The sequence below is a fragment of the Arvicola amphibius genome, chromosome 18 (genome assembly GCF_903992535.2).
Source record: "Arvicola amphibius chromosome 18, mArvAmp1.2, whole genome shotgun sequence".
In the NCBI taxonomy this organism is placed as follows: domain Eukaryota; kingdom Metazoa; phylum Chordata; class Mammalia; order Rodentia; family Cricetidae; genus Arvicola; species Arvicola amphibius.
In genome coordinates this window covers 22,767,667-22,790,884 of record NC_052064.1, presented here as the reverse complement: position 1 = coordinate 22,790,884, position 23,218 = coordinate 22,767,667, and the positions used below count along the sequence as shown (strand labels likewise).

At 37.6% G+C, this 23,218-nt stretch overlaps 1 protein-coding gene across 2 annotated transcripts in view; it reads right to left on the bottom strand.

Moving 5' to 3' along the window:
* Window positions 1-23,218, bottom strand: part of Gulp1 (GULP PTB domain containing engulfment adaptor 1) — a 231,620-nt gene that overhangs the window by 23,906 nt on the left and 184,496 nt on the right. For both annotated transcript variants that reach the window (XM_038315378.1, XM_038315379.1), the window contains exons 4-6: window positions 21,411-21,482; window positions 11,538-11,636; window positions 4,284-4,421 (exon numbers count right to left, since the gene is read on the bottom strand). In XM_038315378.1, the coding sequence (XP_038171306.1) occupies window positions 4,284-4,421; window positions 11,538-11,636; window positions 21,411-21,482 (309 nt within the window). The remainder of the gene's footprint in view (window positions 1-4,283; window positions 4,422-11,537; window positions 11,637-21,410; window positions 21,483-23,218) is intronic.

The window sequence follows — 23,218 nt, the reverse complement described above, 5'->3', positions numbered from 1 at the left end:
AGTACTTAGCTGAGTATTTTGGAGTTTCTGTTACATGCATAAAGAGTCATAGCTTTTGTTACCTCTTCAGCGTTTTCAATGTCTGAAACTTGCCTTTCTCCCAAATAAAGCTTTTCATGTTGACTTCTAGCTTGCCTGCTTTTAAATATTTCCAAGCCTGAAAGATAACTGGTATTTTGGGGAAATAAAAAGTACAAGTTTTTAATAAACTACAAGTTTTCTTTTCATCCATCTATAGACCCTGATTTGATTGCAAAGTTGAAAACTTCTTTACATAACTTGACTTTTTCTTGCCTTTCTCCTCCCAAAATGTTTTACAGTTGAACTCCTTATATTCTAAGTCCATGGTGGATTTTGAGTAAATGCGTGTATGAGGTTTAAGGTTTAGGTCAAGTTGTATTTAATTGTCATGAGTTAACTATAAGGACCCACAATGTGTGTCGATAGGCTATCTAATTATTCTGGGCGTGGTGGAGCATTTTGCAGGAGCAACACACAGCAGACAGCGGCAGGAAGAATACAACTTTAAGAGCAATTTGAAATAACTACTGAGTTCCAAGCCAACCTGGGACAAAGAGTGAAACCTGGTCTTAAAAAGAGAAATAAACAAAACCTATCTTTACCGTTCTGCAGCAAAAGTCAGGGAAGCATGTACTGGTGTGCTTTCTTTCTGTGTCTGGCAGTCTGTTCTACGGTCCTGACTGCCTCTCACTTACAAAACCATGAAGAAACCTCTATGGAAGGTAGATTCATGTCATGCTTTTATTGCTATTTTTTTTCAGAATTCCTTGAACTATTCCAGTTCTCTTGCATTCATATAAATTTATAATAATCTTGTCTACAGCTACAAAAGCTCGTACTGTGATTCAAGGAATTGAATAAAACCTGTAACAGGTTACAATAGGAACATGCAAACATACGGCACTGAGTGTTCCAATCTGCGGACATGGTGTGTCTTTCTACTTAAAACACAAGGCCATTTCCTTTCAAATCATTTATAGTTTCCAGCCTACAAATATTGTACAAGGTTAATTTTACACATTTTATGTTGCTTTTGAAGCAAAAGTAAATTTTTATAGCTGCCTTTCATCTGTCAAAATTCCAGGTCATATTTATATCTTCCATATCTTTGATTAGATTACCACATATTACTCCTATCTATCTATCTATCTATCTATCTATCTATCTATCTATCTATCTATTCATTTATTTAGTCTTTTGAAACAGGATTTCTCTGTGTAGCCCTTGCTATTCTGGAACTCACCCTGTAGACCAGGCTGGCCTCAATCTCAGAGATCCACTTGCCTCTGCATCCTGAGTGCTGGGACTAAAGGCATGCGCCCCGCCCACTGGCTTGATTAGCTATTTTTATTCTTTAATAAATCTTGAATTTTGAAAAATTGTGTTCATAATTTGTTTCTTACATTTTTAGATCGTTGATTGTTCTCTTTGTTTTAAAATCCAGCATCTCATAGCATAGAGTGGGGAACCCTGATGGTTCCTTGGCCTTGAGAGGGAGGGAGGGGAGGTATGGGTGGAGGGAAGGGGAGGGAAGGGGGAGAAGGAGGGGAGGGAAGGGGGAGGAGGAGCGGAGGGAGGGGGGAGGAGGAGGGAAGGAGATGGAAATTTTTAAATATAAAAAAAAATAAACCATGAGGAAAAAAAAAAAAAGAAAAAAAAATCCAGCATCTCTGACTTTGTCATGCTACTACGTATTACTTAACTCTTTTCACTTACTTTAAGATTTTCGGTTTCCTGATACTAAGAGGGGTATTTGGTTCAATCTAAGGGACTTTTGGACTAGCCTACAAATTCTAGAGATTTAAGATCCCCCATGTTAGGTGTTATCTGGACACAATTCCAGTAGGACAATGGAAGGAGAACAGCAGTGACTTGTTGCCTGGCGGTGACAGAGGGTAAGCATCCTCACCGTCAATTCTAGCTTCCCTCGGTCCTCCCTGTCATCATGGATAAAGTTAACGTCATCATGGGTCTGTGTTAATGTGAAGTGATTAAAAACAAGGATACAACTCTAAAGGCTTTGACGTCTCCATCATTATGTTACTAAATGTCACACTGGGAAACAATGCTTGCAGTCTTGATTTTTCTTGATTCTTTCAATAAGGCTAAAATTCATTGTTCCATGGGAATATTCTCTAATTAATTACAATACTTAATGTTCTATTATTATTAATTACAAAGGGTGGCATATCAAGTTTTCTGCATATTCATCAAGTCAACTCTACCTTCATATACATATTATAATTAGAGACATAATTAAGCATGTAGGGAAAAAATACATTGGGACCGAGGAAATAGTTCCTCTTCTAGTTCATGAAAGCAGGCCTGTTCCTGTAAAGCGGGCTCACTGAGGTACCACAACTTCCTTTCTCAGGATTTTAGGCACCTGTGCAGTAGCTTACTGGACCACAGCATATCGCTTTCTAAGTCAGCCCCTTTTTCTAAATTACTCAGAAAAGCATTAATATTTCCCATTTTTAAGATCTTTTACAGCCTCCTTTCCCCAGTACTTTGGGCTTCCTTATTCTTTCTCTAACACCTCTGTAGTGAGCCTCCATGTCAGTAACTCATATAGAGAGTTGTATCCCTTCATCTCTTCCTCCAGAGAGCTGCTGAGAGTTATAACTTGCCTTCCATATAAGTTCAACAACTAAACTCTAATGAAATTATCCTTGAGGTTAAAAAAAGAACTGTACTTTTTAAAATGTGATATAGTTATACAAGATTTGCTTATGATCATGTGATCATGGGATAGATGTGGATGGGTTTTAAGGAAAGAGTGTAAAGTAGCACATAATTATATAATTGCTGAAACTTATTAAGAATTCTAATTAAGAACCATTTCAGAGGATCCCAAGGAAGTTGCTTTCTATGTTCAAGGCATGGATGAAATAAAATTGAGCTTATTGTTTTGGTGAAAATGTAAAAAGACTGTTTTATCTTAAAATAGAAATGATTTTTAGGAATATCACTTTTAATATTCTCAAACATAAAAACAAAGTCATCTGCAAACCACATGTTGAGAAAGCAGAGGAATATGCAACTATAGTTTCTTTGTGAAATGGGATAAGTTTCAAAAATAGTGTGGTCTCTATAGAAAGTTCCCTCTTGACTGTAGAATGGAGCCTTGCAGTATTAAGCATATTTTTCAGATGAGATATTCTGTAATGTTTACAAATCCCAAGTAGATCTTATGATGCCACATAAACACCATATGAACTTACTTTTTAAGAGCTCGGAAATGTAAAAGATGTGGCTACTTGGGGTAAATTTCCACAATGTATTTTCCATCAAGATAAAAAAAAAATACTGGGTATCTGTTATCCACCTGATACAATAGGTATGAAATAAACAGGTATTTATTCTCAAACAGTCTGCATGGAAAAAATCAGAAAAATGAATCACCTAATCACAATATTAGTAATTTTCTATTTTTGAGAACAAGGAAAAAATAGAATCTAAATGAGTTTAGTTCTGTTTCCATTTTAATCCAATAGTGCTGTTGAAGTTGGATGGTTTTCCATTGACGTATTCAATGGCTACAGTATGTCCTCAGAATTCACATCATAGGTTTTATAGCAGAACTCGGACTTGGCTATGAAAATGAGCTCACACTCATAAGCAAGACACACGGTTTTCCTTAAGATGTTGGGTGACTCAGGAATTGTTGCATGACTCAGAATTTCCTAAGTACCCTTACATGCTAAGAACTTCAGAATTCATTCATAGTACACACACACACACACACACACACACACACGGGGAAGGGGGCTCAACATCACTACTTATGCTAAGTGTTCTGAATAATAAACATCAAAAGCCAACTTTCAAAGAACTGGGAACATTTTAAGAAGGCAAACAGCATTTGTTCCTCAGCTGAAGATACTTGTCTTCACTAAATTTCTCATATTCCAGGAAAACCTCTGCTCGCCGTTCCTCTGTGCATCATGCAGACATTTGTCAATAACTTTTAAATTAAAATTTAAAATAAACTAAATTACTTTGAGATAAATACAAAGAGATAAAAGTAGCCACGATGCTCTAAGGAAAGAAATCTGCATGCGAGCCTTTGCTAACGAACATCAGCATTTAGTTAGGATGAAATTCTGAAGCCTGTTCTCATGACAGGGTGAATCTATTAGTGGTGCAGTTAAGTGTTCGCAGGCCTTATTCATTTCCAAATACTTCGTTAATGCCGGAAACAAGACAATCCCTGGCTTGTAAAAGAGAACAAACCACCCTAAAACATCTGGCATACTTACACACTTTTCGCTGTCAAATACATAACACAAATGTTTATTTGACTCGGAATCTTTGCATATGAAAGTGAATATCCTCTTGTCGGTTTTATCATCTGCGCAGAATGATATTCTATGAAGCTGGCAGTTATGCTGGACTTCCTGTGAACAGGAACGGAAACAAACGTCGTTGACTCTATTTTCTTCCACGTTTTGAAACGGCCGCTGCATTAATAAAACACCTCACAGTTCTGAAAGTGCAGCGACAACCTGTCAAGTCTTGCTCTTGGAATTGCACAGACCTGAATTTACACAAATCCGAACACAACGGAGGCGGAACGCCTGACTCGAGGCTGGAACAAGACATTCGCTGCAACAGTGCACACACCAGTACATGCTGGAGAAAGGAGGATCGATCAGTGGCTCGCAGTGTTTCTGAGCCACTTTGTAGGACTTTGAGATCCTACAAAGGATCTTTAAAAACCATATCCTTCACACCTTGAATATTTACATAAGAGTGTACTGAGCTCCAACATATTAAAACCTTTCCAAAAGTTTATAGAAAAAGAACAAATTCTGCCAAATTCTTTGCACGTACTTTGTGCTACTGGTAATAATTAGCACTGTAGTCTAGAACAGAACCACCTCTGTACAAGTTTACACAAGGCCCGGTAACAACTCATTCATAGTTTTCTCACTAAATATCAGGTTCATATGGTTATTCACTCACTACTGGGTTTTTTCTGTTCAGGAAGGTCATCCTTGCAACATTGGTAGCACTAGGCTGCCAACATGACAGCCTTCAGATGACTGAATTAGCACTTCTAATGGGCAGAAAGACAACTGCGGAACCAGACAGGTAGAGTAGTAACATGGGAACACATGCACACACAGAGACCCATACATCACTGAATTATGAAACTCAGTATTATCATCAATATTACCTACTTATCACCATAGTTTTCTGAAACAGGTTGGGTTAGAAAAAAATCTCATGTTTTACTTAGTTACAATTGATGAAATAAAATACAATCAATAATCATTCTGTTTTCTATTCCAGCTATACGCATCCTTTATTTCAAAACTGCATTATAACACACAACGTCAGTAAGAACCACTGGTCATCGCAGTGTTTGGTGGATGTGTAAAGAATTCGTGGTGGGAGCTGTTACAGTTGTATCCAAGACTGACTAGACAATTGTCTTTCTAATTTTAAACACCAGAGTGTCTGCTATAAACATTTCCCTCTATATTTCTTACAGTTGATTCAGAAACTCAAAGACTGTCTTAAAATCAACAGCAATGATGCCTTAGAGTCTTATCTTTTTGCATTTTACACTCATGCGTGCTTTGATTTAACCTACCGCTTATTTCTAATTTGTTTAGCAGACTGAAAATGGGAACTTAGATGCCACAGATAACAAAGGCTAAGAGAACTCATCTGCAGCAACGCATCGCCTGAGGGGCAGCTGAAGGACAGGGTCCCCAAGCATTTGCTGGATGAGTTAAGTATGGAGCACTCTCTTGACAGTTTCCATCAGACCCTTTCTTGGTTCTTCTTTTGCCTTCTCTCTCTATATATTTTTTTTTTATTTTCCTGGCGATTTCCATCTCTCATTTGTGATTTCTTTCTAACTTCTTCATTCTTGATTTTTTTTTCCCTTCTAATTCAATTTAACTCTGCTCTTTCCCTTACAGCTTATATGCCCCAACACAATATTTCAGGCAGTATAAAAACCATACTGCAGCTACCATACATATTCTGTTTGTCAAGTGAATGATTACAAGGACTACAAGTAAAAACACAGAATGCTTTCCGTATTCTTTCCACGATTAAGCATTTTATGTGGTACAGGTGAAAGACAATTTATCCCAAGAACCTGCATACATTCATATCCAAGCAACTTGTTATAGATTAGCCATGTAGGTAAGCAAGACACTCTTCTCAGTCAGGTCTTTTACTGGCATTCTGTATTCTTCAGTTACAAAGAAAGGACCAATTACTTTATTCCTTATCTTTAGAGGTAATCTTATAGGAATCTCAAAGGAATCACAAACCTAAACTTTTATACATGAAAAAGAATTAGTCAGCCGTGCTTTAAGTCTTTAGTGTGCATAACCACTCATCAATAGTTTCTTATGTCAAGAGACCGAGGTCAGAAATGGGTAAAAGGAATTAAGAATCATTTTTGGTCATCAGTCCTATTAGGAAAAGTACATCAGCTAGTAACATTTGGGCTGCTTTGTATTTTGATCTCAGCTTTGTGTCCTCTCAAACTTTAGATTGTTTTTGGTTTTTCATCTCAAAGCTATTATCAAAACATCTGATCTATGCTGAAATTATTTTAAAGCTTTGTTTCAGTTTATGATGCACACCAAAACCTGCGACTGTATCTTTCAGTATCAAGATTAAGGGAATTTGAGCCAGCTTGGCTCCTGGAACTCAATTGTTTTTCTTAGTCATTAACCTAAGACACCGTCTATAGGGCTCCTCAAGAGAAACTCATGTGTTCTAGCTGTGGTTTTTTTTGTCATCTATTTAGACTAACATTAATATTATCAACTAGATCGTACATTTAGGAAGGAGTCATCTTCATAATAATCCACAGGTAAAAATACCCAGTAGAACGGGATGTTTCCATGAGATAAACACACTACATTATAGGCAGAGGTGATCTCACCACAGCCATTCACACCATATCAGATACCAGAGAAAGATAGCCGCAGTAAAATGCAAAGGCATAACAGAAGAAAATCACATTCCATTCCAGGGTCTGTGATCTCAGTGCCTTGCCTATCTGAGATTCATCCATCAGGGAAGTACCTCCCGGTGGGCTGACGCCTTGAGTGTCAATTGCCACCTGCTGCTCTTCTGACAGTAGCTGGGACTTGCCCTTACTCTTTAGACAAGCAACAAGTTGTGTATGTCTCGGACTTTTTCCTACATTTTGCCTGATAGCACAATGATTTTTTTCACATGGACACATATTTTTGTTTTAATATAGTCAATCAAATAACAACCCCGAGCTATACTGCAGTCTCTAAATTCTAATAGCTAGTACATATCATTAATAACTATATGCCAATGTTTGTGACACATTTTCATCTTATCATTATATGGTTTAGAAAAAAGACTATATGACTGTATAACTGTATAATTACTGCTATACAGTTCAGAAAAAATGATTGATTTTTTTTCTACTTATGTATAGGATAGACACAACATTTCTATAGCTAGTGGTGGAATGTGCCATTTTCCATCAACTCAGCAACCAGTATGGTCACAGAAGACACTTGGTTGTAATCATTCCCACATTATCATAATATTTGTTGATATTGGAGTGATGGTTTATGTGAACTATTACCATGCGATAATCCCAGAATCACACTAGAAAACAGGCCTTTGGTCACATCAATAGAATATCATATTGATGACATTAACTGATGTGGAATGAGCCATGTTCGTGATGGGTGAGACCACCCCTGGGCAGAACATCCTAGAATGCATAAAGCAGAGAAGCTATAAACATGCCTTCATAGTTGCTTTCTGTTTGTGGATATAATATCACAGGATGCTTCAGTTAATGCGGCCTTGCCTTCCCCTCCATTATGGGCTGTATCAGGAACTGCGAGCAAAACCTCTCCTTTACATGGCTTCTGCTGTAGTATTTTGCCACATTAACAATAAAATAAAGTAAGGCAGTTACCAAAGTCATCTTCCTAAGAAGAGTAGAGCTGTGGACTTTAACTCCATTCTCTTGCGATGACTTTTCCTGTTCTGCTTTGATTTTGGTTTTAGGTACTGGGGATTGAACTCAGAGCTTCTTGTATTTAAGCATAACTTCTTTTCTGTATAGAGTTAGACAGCCCACCTTGTGATAAAATTCATGGATATTAAATCCAGAACTAATTTGGTGAGATGTGCTAAAGAGATTTGGGAACACCAACAACAAAACACGCAGCAAGGAAACACATATACTTATAATCAACATCTTTGATTACAGCTGAAATGAAAAGATCAATATGTGTTTCCCTGTGTCCTCTGTTTCCAGAACCACACACTACACTTAGAGAACAGCTAAGGGAAGTAGAAACGAGAAAAGCATAGGCGCTAACTGCTACAGAGATTGCATTTATTTCAATTTTACCCATCCAAGTGGGAAAAACATAGTATCTGTAAAGAAAGGCTATTTCTTGATTAATAGTGTATTTAAAAATCCCATTTTTTATTTATAGATAGATACTTCCTTCTGCCTGCAGAGCCCATTCCCAATAGGGAAAACTATAATTGTATCAGAAATGCTTAATGAGATATACAGAAGCTCATTAGTTTGAGGCTGTCTGCCTATTTCATTTCTTGCCTAACAAACTGCAGGCCAAGAGTATGTTGGCAGCCTCACTTTACGTATAACAAACAGAGCAACTCCAGCCAATTACATACAGCTGGGTTTTAACCAACCAGTGACAGCCAGCTCATTATACCATATCTAAATAAAGCAGACATCTAGCTGCAGCCAATTAGAAAATCTCCCTACCAGATTCTTATTTGGCCTGTAAGGCTTATTGCTCATGCTGGTGAACTATTCTGAGTATCGCCTGACTTATGACTTATTATATTGCAGTGGCAAGAATTAAGAGGGGGTGGTGTAGTGATGGGCTGCGGGCAGGCCTGCTTTTCATCCCTCCCGGATCCCACACGGCTACCTTTACACGCAAAATAACAACATACAAACTGCAGTCATTTAAACACTGCCTGGCCCATTAGTTCCAGCCTCTTACTCACATCTTGATTAACCCATATCTAATAATCTGTGTAGCACCACGAAGTGGTGCCTTACTGGGAAGATTCTAGTGTACATCCATCTTGGGCTGGAGCTTCATCATGTCTGACTCCCTGAGGAGAGACACGGTGGTCTGACTAACTTCCCAGTATTCTGTTCTGTCTACTCTGCCCACCTAAGGGCTGGCCAATCAAATGAGCCAGGCAGTTTCTTTATCAACCAATGAAATCAACTCAAACAGGGTGGTGGTTGGGAGCTGGAAGAAACAAAGGGGTTGGGAGAGAAAATCAAATAAAACTAACAATATAGGGAAAAAACAAAAGAAGGATAACTGGTAAGATACGCTAAAAGTATAAAATGTAGAAACAATGAGTTTAAATAGAAGGACCCTGCATATGTAGATAAGGCTGCTCCTAGGAAACACAAGTCCTTAAATGAAAATCCCTGTGTCAGGAGGTCAGGAGGTAGGCTACCTCCTGTGAGTTGTTGATTCAGGATTCCCCTGAGAACCCCAAATAAAGAGGTGAGCACCACTGTTGTTGGATGTCTAACACAACCAGATGGATAGACCTTATTGTTGAAAATGTCGTAGTGTCAGCCATAGGACATGGAAAAATCAAGTTGAGCTTTCTTCCTACTGGTTTGCCCTCATAGTGTCAGGAGGCGCTGTGCAGGCTGCTGAAGAAGAATTGCTATCCAGTCTTCCGCAGTTCAATCTTTGCAGGCTATACTACCCATTGGACAGGCAGATGAGCTCATTGGTACAACTGTAGAAATTCTATATTAGTGAGACAACCAATTCCTTTCTAATTGGATTTGAAGTCTGCACCAGAGGAGAGAATTCCTGTCTGGCATTGTAGACCTACGGTCAAAGCCTTTAGCCACAGAAGTCCTATAAATCCTCGTAAGGAAATTACAGCTGCTGTTTACTAAATGGACATAATGTGTCAACAAATTACCTCCTAAGTAACTAAATTTATGCCCACAGATTAATGCCATTAATTTGGACCATAAAAGCTTCTTTTGCACTGCAGTGGTAGCTTCAGGGATTTGTGGTTGCTGGGATGATGAGGAAAAGTAATTTCTGAGTACTCCTCTGTAAGTTACACATCTATATTACTTCCTCCAGGACTCAGGGGGCCTCACAGAAGATGAAAGGATGTCAGAGCCATAGGAAGGGATGGGGAGATGTGGAATTACAGGCTTCTGGGTATGACACGCCTGTTGAATTCAGAACCCAATGCAGCTGTAATTACCTACACAAGACCAGCACAAGCTTGGTCCTAACAAAAATCTTGTGAGTGGTAGCGAAAAGCACACAAACTCCAATCACTTCAACAGGATCTAGAGAGAATCTATGGTGAAAGGAGAGAACTTTCCCTCAGGTAAATAGCATACAGTACAGTGAGAAGCCCCTTGCCATGTTCCTATAAGCAATATAAGTAAAACTCACTGGGGGAAAAGGAAGATGGAAATAGAAGGGAAATTGTTTGGGGCAAAGAAGGGAACTATTGAGAGTAGGAAGGAATCAAGAAAAGATGATTGTAATAACTAGGATTAAAATACATTGTATACATGTTATAATAAAATTCATTATTATGTATAATTAATATATGTTGATTAGCATAGAGTGGGGAACCCTGATGGCTCCTTGGCCTTGAGAGGGAGGGAGGGGAGGTATGGGTGAAAGGAAGGGGAGGGAAGGGGGAGAAGGAGGGGCGGGAAGGGGGAGGAGGAGCGGAGGGAGGGGGAGGAGGAGGGAAGGAGATGGAAATTTTTAAATATAAAAAAAAATAAACCATGAGAAAGAAAAAAAAATTAAAAATTGGAAATAAGGCCTTTATATGGGTAACTCAACTCATACAAAAGCATTGTATGGTCCTTAATTCAATCTGCTGTCCTTTTCAAAAACAAAACAAAGCAAACAAACTAATAAGTAAAACCCAGACATACAAAGAATCTCAAGTATGTGCGCACACGAAGATGCAGCTGTGCCAAAGGAGAGGGCTAAAGAAGAAACTGAGTATGTGGACATATGAATATTGAGATTCTAGGTTCACAACTACAAAGGAAATAAATTGCCATTGCTTAATTATCCAGACTTTGGCATTTTGTTATATCAGTCCTAGAAAATGAATACACATCAATGGAATCCACAGGAAAGGACATTTTAACCCGGCACAGCTTTTGTCTCCTTTCATACCCAGCAAACCATACCATATGCATCTTGCACATAAAGGGAGAGAAATCGCTAAATACAGGCACTACCAGTACTGAATCTACTTTATATAAGTTATTATACGTGGGGCATAGGCTGCAGGTAGACAACCCCAAGATTCCACAAGTTCTTCTTTCTTCAAATTGCTACAAATGTTTAAATAAATCACCAAGTACCAAACATTTAAAGTTGGTAATAAATGCTAAATATCCATGCAAATAGATGTAATTGTCACCGACGAAAGAATAGGGCCACATAACTCTTAAAAACAAGCCTTACCTTTGTTTTGGGTTCAAGAATTTTTACTCCGTAAATTGATATTTGCAATTCAACTTTAGGAATCTTCTGGCCTTCCGATTTCTTGATGTGTCTTGCAAACTATGAATAACAAAAAAAAAATAATCACAAAACTATGGTTCCATTATTGTGGGGAATGAACACAGATGGACATTTGGAGCTTGTGTCTGTGACCGACATTCAGGAATTCAGGTACTACCCATTACACACCATTTTGTAGAAACAGTTTTGCTCAGTAACCCTCTCTGTCTGTCATCATAATTCAGATTCATTTGCAGTTACTTATATTTTTCTATTTCCTTTGGTTTTTGTTTGTTTGTTTGACTTTTCTTTTTGAGACAGGCTTTTTTACTGTATTCCATGCCAGCTTAGAAATCATTACGCAAACTCAGCCGGCGATCAAATTTATGACAATCCACTGCTTTAGCCTCTTAAGTGTTGTGATTTCAGGTACGAGACACTATGCCTAGCTGATCCTAATCATTAAACACCACCAACAACACCCTTCTAAAAAATGCGAAAAGCTTGATTTTCATACATTTTTACATGCCATTTAAAGAGTTGAATGTGTACCAACTAGCAAAGAAACCATGTGGGATAGCAAGTACTGATTTCCTCATTTTGAGATAATTTTATTTTAATGCGTTCTCAGAATTTGCTGTTCACCTGCTGGTTGAGTGACACCTCCCTAGTTGTGTACATGACCTGTCAGTCAAACCAACAAAGATGAGACTAACTGACATATCTAAACCAAAGCTGAGAGCTCCAGTCACTTTACCATGAATGATTCCTTTGTGGGGACAGATGTGGTCTAGAATCACGGACATAGCCAGCCTCTTGTAGGCACAATGGTTTCTACCTTCTTCCATAGCTGTTGTATGGTGTCTTTCCCCTCATTTAAAGCATATGTTTACAACTACTTGGGTCTCTGTAAAAACTAAAGAATATCATCCTACTCTCACGCAGAGGAAGTTTCTGCCTGTCTCTCCCCAGATTTAGTGGAAGAAACATTATGAATCCAACTGAATTTTAGTATTAAACAATAGACATGATTACAAACTTAACATTAGAATACATACAAATATTTACCTAAGCGCGCGTGCGCACACACACACACACACACACACACACATACACACAACATATATGTGCTGTTGGAATAAGTATGTCTTGGGCAGTATTTTGTAATCCTTTTTAGTTTAATATGTATTTACCTGAATCCACGGTTCACTGGGTATCCCAATTTCTGTCCAACTCCCTATTTTCTTTAGTTTACTGGATGTTTTGGGTTTCTGCTGGCAACCCCTCTGACTCCCTATTTTCTTTCTTAGTTCCTTCCCTTTATATGACTTTTTTAAAAAGAGAGAAGGAAAGAAATAAGACTTTTAAGTAGTAGGATTGCACACCCCACTGCCAGGGCTTCTACAACTCATTTTCAGCATATGGAAAGTCCTTTGAACTTGATTCTAAAGGATCAGATGTGAGGTCGGGCAGAGCTCCAGGGTTCTTGTGTGTCCTATTTATTTGCATTGTGCAATTCATCCTAATCTAGGGCAGATGTGAGCATGCATGGTTGTTGTTCCTGGGGCAGAGTGTTCAAAGCCTTCTTATTTATGTCTTTGCACTACCGCAGAGAGGAGCACAATTAATGCTTACAGGAGTGCCTTCAAGTGTCTGCCTTCGGATCCCAGCTGGTGTTATTGGTTTTGTTCCACTTTGGGTGGCATACTTTTCCAGCCTGCTTTTTTCCTGCGTTCCTTTGACATAAGTTGCTTCGTTATTATTGTTCTTGTGCCTCTAGAAGTCTTACAGTGTGCACATGACATCCAATGTATGCCAAATACTTTTCAGCCTTGAAGAAACACGCTTTGCGTCCATGCAATGTTATTCAGCTCTCCCTCAAAGAATGCATATTAGCTGTGTTTCCCAATTGTAGTATACTTTTGACTTAGTATAATTAAGCAATTCTGAGGTTTCCATGCATGAAACACTGAAAGTACCAGTAGGTCTGTGTTCTGTACCTACTTAAGGCCACCTGAGATAAACCACCCTGTGCTGCTCGCAGGGCCTTGCAGTCATTTCCAAGGGCTTTTCACCATCTGAAAACAGCAATTCCTCTGAGCTCAGACATGAATCCTATAAACCTTGTGTTTTATGAAAATCTTGCTACAAAAAGTCAGTAATTTAAAACTTGTCTGTTTAGAAAGGGAAAAATGAAGAAAGGAAAGAGAGTGTTGATGTCACACACATGTATAGACAGACAGACAGACAGAGAGACAGACACACACACACACACACACACACACACACACACACATGCAAGCACACATACGGAGGAGGGCCGGAGAAACCAGGAAAGGGACGATAAGAACTAAAGAGCTGGGGTAAGCCCCTCTGGTATCACTCCCCTACCTCATGTCAAGACCAACTGAACGGTACTACAAAGCCTTGAGTTATCGATCCTCTCCCAACCCAAACTGCATTTCCTAACGTCCTTACACACCCCAATCATGAAATAGGCTGGTAACGAGCATCATGGAGGATGCCCTCGCTCCCTTGCACTCAGACATCTTCTTTCCATTCGTGTTTCCTTTCCATCACACATTCCATTTGTGTTTCATGTAAATATCAAGATTCCCATCCGATTTGTGAGGTGATTGCTGAAAATATATCTGCAAAAGTCTTGTACCTAGAATCAGACTCACTCTAAGCTTTGTATCTTAAATAATTTGATAATCATGGTCTCTCTGCTTTTTTTTTTCTAAATGTCAAGCTCACTGCTCACAAAACTTTTCTCCCATCTTAAGTCTCCTTGATTTTCTTACTTGTGGACTTCTTAACTGTGTTCCAAAATTCTTCTAATTCAGGAGCGATGAGAGAGAATGCATGACAGATGCTCTCTTATCCTTGGCTGTATTCTTTTTCTTATTTATTGTTTTAATGTAAATCCTTGAACAGCCTTGTTTGCAAATGTCTTTCAATTTCTGTTCTGAATTCCTTCCTTTATAGACCTACATAGATCTATCCTTGTAACTTGAACATAGTAATCCAATCCAACAAAAAGGTTCAAAGGACATAAAACATATGCATTTTAAACACCAGTACAATACACAGTCTTTGCATACATAAAATGATGAAAAGATTGAAATTATAAAGTAAGTTAAACATGTGTTAGTGCTATTTAGAGCTTGTCATGAAAGTTTATAGAACATTGAGTTTTGACGCCCACATTCCAGGATTTCCATACATCTCTCAAAGGACATTTTGAAAAGTGAAATCTAATTCTATTACTAATAGGATACATGCTAGCGGGCAGGAAAATTAATTTATTTCTTAGACCCTATTATTTGGCAATCCTATGCCGCGTTGTGTATGTGTATTTTTCCTTTATTGAAAATAGATTCTCATACAATATAGTTCCAATTCCTTTACTTTTCCCAGTTCCTTCCCACCTTGTCTCCACTGCAGATTCACTTTCTCTCTCTGTCTCTAATTAGAAACAAACAGGTTAGTAAGAGATAATAACCAAATATAACAAAATAAAAGATAATACAATCATAATAATTTTCTAAAAGATAATAATAGTAAGAACTATCATATTGAATTTGGGCACAGTCACCCAGTAGGAGCAAGAGTCTCAAGAGCAGGCACTAGAATCCGAGACCAACTAGGTCTCACTGTAAGGAATCCCATAAAAAATACTAAGCTAATAGCTATAATATATACACAGAGGATCTGATGCAGACCCAGGTAGACCCTGTGCATGCTACTTCAGTCTCTCTGAACTCATGTATCCCTTGTTTAGGTGATTCAGAGGGTCCTGTTCTTCTGGTGTCCTCCATCCCCTCCTGTTCTTCCAATCATTCCATGTCCTCTTCAATGGGATTCCCTGAAATCTGAGGGGAAGGATTTGATAGAGACCTACAATTTAGATTCTCCATATAATATCTGGCTGTGGTTCTTGGCATCTGTTTCCTTCTGCTGCTAGATGAAGCCTCTCTGATGATGCCTGGATAAGACAGTGATCTATAATTATAGTAGAATACAAGTAGGAATAATTTTATTGATCTTTAAAGATCAGTAGAGATTGGTTTTATCCTGATTTTCTCTGGATTATCTACTCTCTGGTTCTTAGTCATCCAAGCAGTCTCATGTATGGGTTCCTTGTCATTGGCTGGGTCATAAGTCAAATCAGACATTGGTTGACTACCCCATATATTCTGCGCCATCACCACCCTAGCACGTTTTGCAGGTGACAGATTGTAGTTCAGAGATTTTGTGGCTTGGTTGGAATCCTTGTTTCTTTTTTCAGTAGTCTACAGAGTAACTTCCCAGACTAAAGAACACAGGGGTGAGAGCTCTATGCAGGCCCCACTCTGGCATCTCCAAGTTCATTGAGAAGGATGGGTGTTGTCTTTGGCAATGGGGGTCCTGTTGTCAGTCTACAGACAACAACCCTTTATCTTAGCAACAGTCTGCGTTGCTTAGGCATTTCCATGGAAGCCCCACCCCCTTGGCCAACAACGCAATCGAATGCAATCTAGTCTGGTCACTGAAAGCCTTACTTGACTACAAGAGATGGCCAGTTGAGACTCCATACATCTTATGACTATGAGTTCATATTAGGATAACACTCATGGATTCCAGGTAGTTTCACCACAGTAGGTGTCCACACCACCACCAAAATGCTCTCCAGCTCCAGCTGGCTCTTCTCACACTTTTTCTTTCCACCCAGTCTTATCCCAGCCTGATCCCCAACTCCTGCCCCAACCTGCCTCCAGTTTGATCAAAAAATCTATTCTATTTCCTCCTCCCAAGGAGATCCCTGTATCCTGCAGACCCTTTTTCTTTACCTAACCTCTCTGGATCTATAGATTGTAGCTGGTTGTCATTTGTTTTGTGGCTAATATCCATCCATAAGTGAATACATACCATATCTGTCTTTCTGGGTCCGGGTTACCTACTTAGGATGATTTCTCTTCTAGTTCTATCCATTTGCATATGAATTTCATTGAGTCCTTTTTTAAAAAAGGTAAATAATACTTCATTATATAAATGTGTACCACATTTTCTTTATCCATTCTTCTGTTGAGGAACATCAATGTTGTTTCTAGCTTCCGACTACTATGAATAATAAGCTACAATGAACATTGTTGAGCAAATGTCATTATGGTAGGATACAGCATCCTTTGGCTATATGCCTAAAAGTGGATCTTGAGGCAGATCCACTCCCAAGTTTCTAAGTATTTGATTACCATAGTGGTTGTACAAGTATGCAGTCTCATCAGCAATGGAGGACTGTTCCACATCCTCATGAGCATGAGCTTTCACTTCTATTACAGAATCTCAAAGTAGTTTTGATTTGCATTTCCCTAATGGCTAAGGATATTGAATATTTCTTTAAATGTTTCTCAGCCATCTGAAATTCCTCTACTGAGAATTCTCTATTTAGATCTGTATCATGTTTTTAAATTGGGTTATTTGGCTTTTTGATATCTCTATTGGATGTGTAGTTGGTAAAAAAAAAAATACTTTCCTGCTCTGTAGGCTACCAGTTTGCCTGATTGACAGTGCCTCTTGTCTTACAGAAGCTTTTCAGCTTCATGAGGTCCCATTTATTAATTGCTGATCTTAGTGCCTTACTATCAGTGTTCTGTTCAAAAAGGCATCTATGTGGCCAAAGTGTTCCGGCTATTCTCCACTTTCTCTTCTCTCAGGTTAAGTGCATATGAATTTATGTTGATCCACTTGAAGTTGTGCAGAGTAATAAATATGGGTTTGCATTCTTCTACATGCAGATATCCAGTGTGACCAGCACCATTTGTTGAAGATGCTATCTTTTTCGGTGTGTATTTCTGGCTTTTTTAAAAAAATCCAAATTCAAGTGTCCATAGGCATGAGGATTTATTTCTGGGTCTTCAATTTGATTCCATTAATCAATGTATCTATTTTTATGCCAATACCATGCACTATAAAAATTAATATAGCTCTGTAGTATAGCTTGAAATCTGGGATGGTGATACCTCCAGAAGTTCTTTTATTTTACAGCATTGTTTTAACGATCCTGTTTTTTGTTTTGTTTTGTTTTTTGTTTTTACATGAAGTTTAGTATTGTTCTTTCAAAGCCTGTAAAGAATTGTGTTGGAATTTTGATAGGGATTGCATTGAATCTCTAGATTGCTTTTGGTAGGATGGCCATTTTTACTGAATCTTACTGATCCTTGAATATGGGAGATCTTTCCATCTTCTGATATCTTCTTCAAACTCTTCAAAGATTTGAAGTTTTTATTATATAAGTCAGTCACTTGCTTAGTTAGAGTTACCAAGATATATTATATCATTTGAAGCTATTATGAAATGTGTTCTTTCCATGATCTCTTTATCAGTCTAGCTACTGATTTGATTTTGTGTGTGTGTGTGTGTGTGTGTGTGTGTGTGTGTGTGTGTGTGTATAATTGATTGATTGATTTTAGTTAATCTTGTGTCCAGTTTCTTTGCTAAAAGTATTTCTCAGCTGTAGGAGATTCCTGGTAGAATTTTTTTAGGGTTACTTATGTATATTATCATATCATCTGCATATTATTTGGCACTCCAGGGCCACTCTGCATTTCTTATACTCAAGCTGCTAAAATAGTCCCAATAATCATGCTGTTTTTTTTTTTTTATAACTAGGTTCTAAATAGTTGGTCATTTGAAGAAAAAGAACTGTGACGACACAAGAGAATTGTAACACAGGGTGAAATCCAATGATGAAGGCCTAAGCTGATGAAAACATCTTGTCAGTGACTCCAAAGGCTGAATTACATTGAAGCAGTTTCATGTATTTAAATGGAGCCTCTTTAACTAGGAGACAGCCCTTTTAAACTGGGGCCCAAACATGTTATCTCTACGCATGTCTGAGGGAGGCTATTGTGTTACTATCTATGTCCTAGTGTGTATGCATATTTTAACATAATGAATTGTGAATACACATTGAGTCCTGCTGTTTAAACTGATTGTATTGAAACAGATCCCTTCTGAAAATGAAATTCATAATGAAAACAGTGCTGAGTTTTATAATATCACATTTTTAAATACTTACTGGTTTTTAAATGTCATGCTAAAAGCATAATTAAGAAATAGAAATGTGATATGCCATTTTGACAAACCGAAGGTATTTTTATTCTTACACAAGTTCTTACATTAACATTCACAAACAATGAATTCTCTATAGTCACCAAACAATGCCTAGCCAAATCATTAGAAACATTCTGTTAAAAATCAAGCAGATATGATGAAGTGCAAGAGTGTAAATATAACATTACTGAAGATTCTTTAAGATTTCTAACTGCCTTATTATCCTTGCATTTCTAATTTTTACCTAATGTCAAAAGGCAATGCATTTAAAATGCTAACTTAGAAGAGGGAGTAAATATAAATAACATTTTTAGCTACATGAGAAAAATGAGTACAACACTACACTGTATTTACTAAAAGAGTCGGGACACATGTGTTTGGGAAAAAGAAGCAGAAAATCAAAATGGGGTCACAGACATTTGGAAGTTTCTATTTCTAGTGGATCCACAGCACCACCCAATGGCCACATCCATAGGATAGCAAATTAAAAATATGTGTAAATATTGATACATTTTATCATAGCTCTGACCTCGGACACAATGTAAGAGAAGCAATTACAACAAACAGATAAAAAACCATCATCTTACTCATATTCACTAATGCAAAATTCTCTCTTATACATATTTACTTTGCTGAGAAACAATTTTTCCAACCTATACAATTTATTTATTAAATGCATATCAATTGTGAAAGACACACATTTAATAAAAGCTACCGTCCGTTAAGTATACATTTTAACTGTGTTGTTATTTTTCATTATATTCCCCCCCAAAACAGTTCATTTCTAGGTACTGAACTTTATAGATTCTCCATTGATCATATAAACTAGTCATAGTTTTAGAAGCCATTTAAGTCGAAGTATCTCCCTGGCATAGTAATAATATAATTGAACCGTTTTTAGTTTCATATTAGAGATACTGGATTAAGAATTCCAAACGTATAAAGAAATATTGCAATACCACTGTTCTTTGAAGATATGTTCTGGTTGCAGTAAAGTTATACGCAACCCAGGATTTGGACCACTATTAAAACAATGAAATAGAATCGTATTTTAAGTGTTGCCACAACCTAGAGGTCATCAATAAAACCCTCTATTGGTGATTTAAAATGCTGTTCAGATGAAGACCAGCCTGAAACATTGCCTAATGAGAGTGGGAAGAAGAGGCTCGTGAGAGAGAGCATTTTCCTTAAATGTGAGTGATATTATCTTGGGAGTCCAGAATGTCTGCTTCCAGGACTGTATATCAAATAGTCACAAGAGTGAATGGATGAAGGCATGGCCTGCTTTATTTCTTTATCCAGAATATAAATCTCATTCTGATATTTTCCCTCAACTTAAACTTTGCATATACTTTATTTGACCTTCTCAAAACACAGTGGTAATTTTTAACTTTCGTGATTCTGCTTGGAACAAACTACAGGGCCTAATAGTCCTGTGGACTGAGCACACTTCTAGAAGCAAGGTCACAGAAGGGGTATCTCCTATCCATCAAATTGTGAGGGCAGCCACAGAAAATAAAAGCTAACTTTGCAAATAAAGTAGTGATATGCAGATCGTCTTATTAATATGAAGATGCGTGAACTCTTGAAGGAGTTCTCCCAACTGACTTTTGAGAAGTGGGTTTTACAGAAACATATTTGTGGTGTGTAGTCATAAGATTTTATCAGGAACCTTGGTGAATGTGAGTTCATGAGGTTGCATAATTTTTTTCTCAAGAAATGTATTACTTGCGAATACTTAGGCGGTTAATCAATATTTTCTTCTGTTCTCTCAATTACACAATCTCCTCTAACATTGCTGATTGATATGGCCCATTGGGATATCCTTAATATATAGCAGTATTTCCAAAGTCTGTTGTGCAATCAGCTGCAACCATATTTTCAGCTCATAGATATGATAATTTAACTGTTAGAGATTTCTATGATGCTGCTACAAATTTTGAGCTAGACTATGGGTGCACACTGGCCAAGAAATACAAAGGCAGACCACTGAATATAAACACTTAGGGAATTGGACACTAAAAGCTTTTAGTGACTGTAAGAAATAATACTTTATAAAATATGGTACATATAGAAAAATAACTATGATTTATACTTTAAAATGTCTCCTTGAACAGATGATAGTTGTTTAATTGTAATATATTTATTTATTTATTGAGCTGTACATTTTTCTCTGCTCCCACCCCTTCCTCCTTTTCCTCCTCCTCTTCTATTCTCTCCCATGACCACTATGCTCCCAATTTACTCAGGAAGTCTTGTCTTTTTCTCCTTCCTCTGTAGATCCATGTATGTCTCTCTTGGGGTCCTTTGTTGTCAAGGGTTGTGGACTATAGGTTGTTTTTTTTTTTCTTTGCTTTATGTCTAGAAGCCACTTGTGAGTGAGTACATATGATATTTGTCTTTCTGTGTCTGGGTTACCTTACTTACTATATTTTTTTCTAGATCTATACATTTGCATGCCACTTTCAAGATGTCATTTTGTATTTTCTTCTCCATTTTCTTTATCTATTCTATGGTCGAGGGATTGGAAAGATGGCTCAGCCATTAAGGGCTAGGCTCACTACTGAAAATATTTAATTATAATTTAAAAAGTGAAGCTATACCTACCAGAGTTATGCATGTTTTCACGTCCATCAATCTGCCGATGACATGAGACCGATACACTAGCCGTTCTTCTGATTGCTTTCCTTACTTACATGAGACTCATACACTAGCCATTCTTCTGAGGGCTTTCCTTACCTTTAGCTTCCTCACAGCATCTCTCACGACTTCTGTCCCCTTTGGCTGCTCCACTTCTGTGCTGCCAAGAAACTGAACATGAGCATTCATGAGACACAGGCTTCACTAAACCACCTGGAGTCAATACCCCACATATGTGAAAGTCAGGCAGAAATTCAAACACAAATCCTAATTCAGGAGAGCAATTGTTACTCAATTTGTACATAGCACGTAAAAATACATCATTTGATCATTTACAATTCCTATTTTTCAAAAGATGTTTTTAAAAATATAGTTTACTATATATTTTACTTGAAGATCCTACAAGAAAGAAAACTGAAATTATTTCATTGTCTCTGAAGAGATAAATTTAATCTTGAGTTAAAAGTTAGTAAATATGCTAATTCAGTGTTATTGTCTTTTTATTATAATGGCTGATTGTTATAATCAGTCATTTTCTCAAGGCTAACATACACTCAGAAAAAAATAAAAAATAATATAAAATAAAATACACCCAGAATGATGTGCACTTTTGAAAGTTTAAGTTCAAAGGATATGCATGCTTTATGTAGTTACTACGTTAAACTGTAATAGAATCTTTAACATTTATCATTCCAGATAAGCATTTTTCTTTGTTTTCAAATTATTAAACTCCTATAATATGTAGAATCTAAAAGTCCTATTTTAAAACATTCAGTATACACTGTTCAATAATGTGTGTACACTAAATTTATAAAGTAAAATATACACAACCTACAAATTCACTATTTTTCTAAAAATAACCCTGAAGTTGCTAGAGTTCTGTTAAAGCTTGGGAATAATCCCCAGTGTAAATATCCTAATAATCATGACCCTGTCAATCAGTGCCTATGCTGGAGCCACATTAATTCTGCCAGCACAGCCCACCATGTTAACTCACTGCAACGTAAGTCTGTGGTTTCTCTCCTCGAAGTGCTTTATCAAGTGTACAAATTTTCCCAAAGACCACTCTATTCTTGTCGTATACCACAGACCATAATACCAAGTGGCAACACTTCTCATAGATACGGGGTGCGTGCACATTTTAGAGGAAGTAATTAAGTAAGGAATCCTGATAAGATTCTGTGTGTTCATGTGCAGAACGGAAGAGAATAATAAAGTCACGGTATCTCATTTTCTTTGCTTCAATCTAGAAAAATGAACTAGTAATTAATCTAGGTCCTCATTTTTCTTTCTTCTTAAAAAAAATCTGTGCATGGGTGTTTTGCCTACTGAACGGGTGTCCTCCTGGAACTGAAGCCACAGAGAGTTGTGAGCTCTCACGTGGGTGTGGAGAACTAAACTGGGGTCCTCTGGAAGAGCAGGCAGTACTTTGAAAGACTAAGTCATCTCTCTAGTCCCTCCCATTTTAAAAGATGTTCTCTGTCCTGTCCTGAGAATTACTACAATAAAATATGGAATTTCTTTTGTCAAACATATCAGACTCTCTAGGGATATGTTCAGGAAATTATTTTCCCGAGGCTGACTCCCTGCACCAAAGTTTGTGAATAGCTGGAAGAGAGCAGTAGATGAAAGTAGCATCACATGAAACATATTATGCCTGTAATCCCAGTACTCTGGAGGCACTGAGGCAGGAAAATCAAAATTTCAATAGATAGACATGGTGACACACTCCTTTAGTTGCAGCACAGAGGCAGATGGAGTTCTGTGAGTTAGAGGATAGCCTGGTCTACGTAGTCAGTCACAGAGTGAGATCCTTTCCCACACATAAAAGGACAAAATCATTCCCAGCTAAACAGGAAGTTCAACGCCAGTGTGTGAATACATGACACAGTAATGAATAATAATGG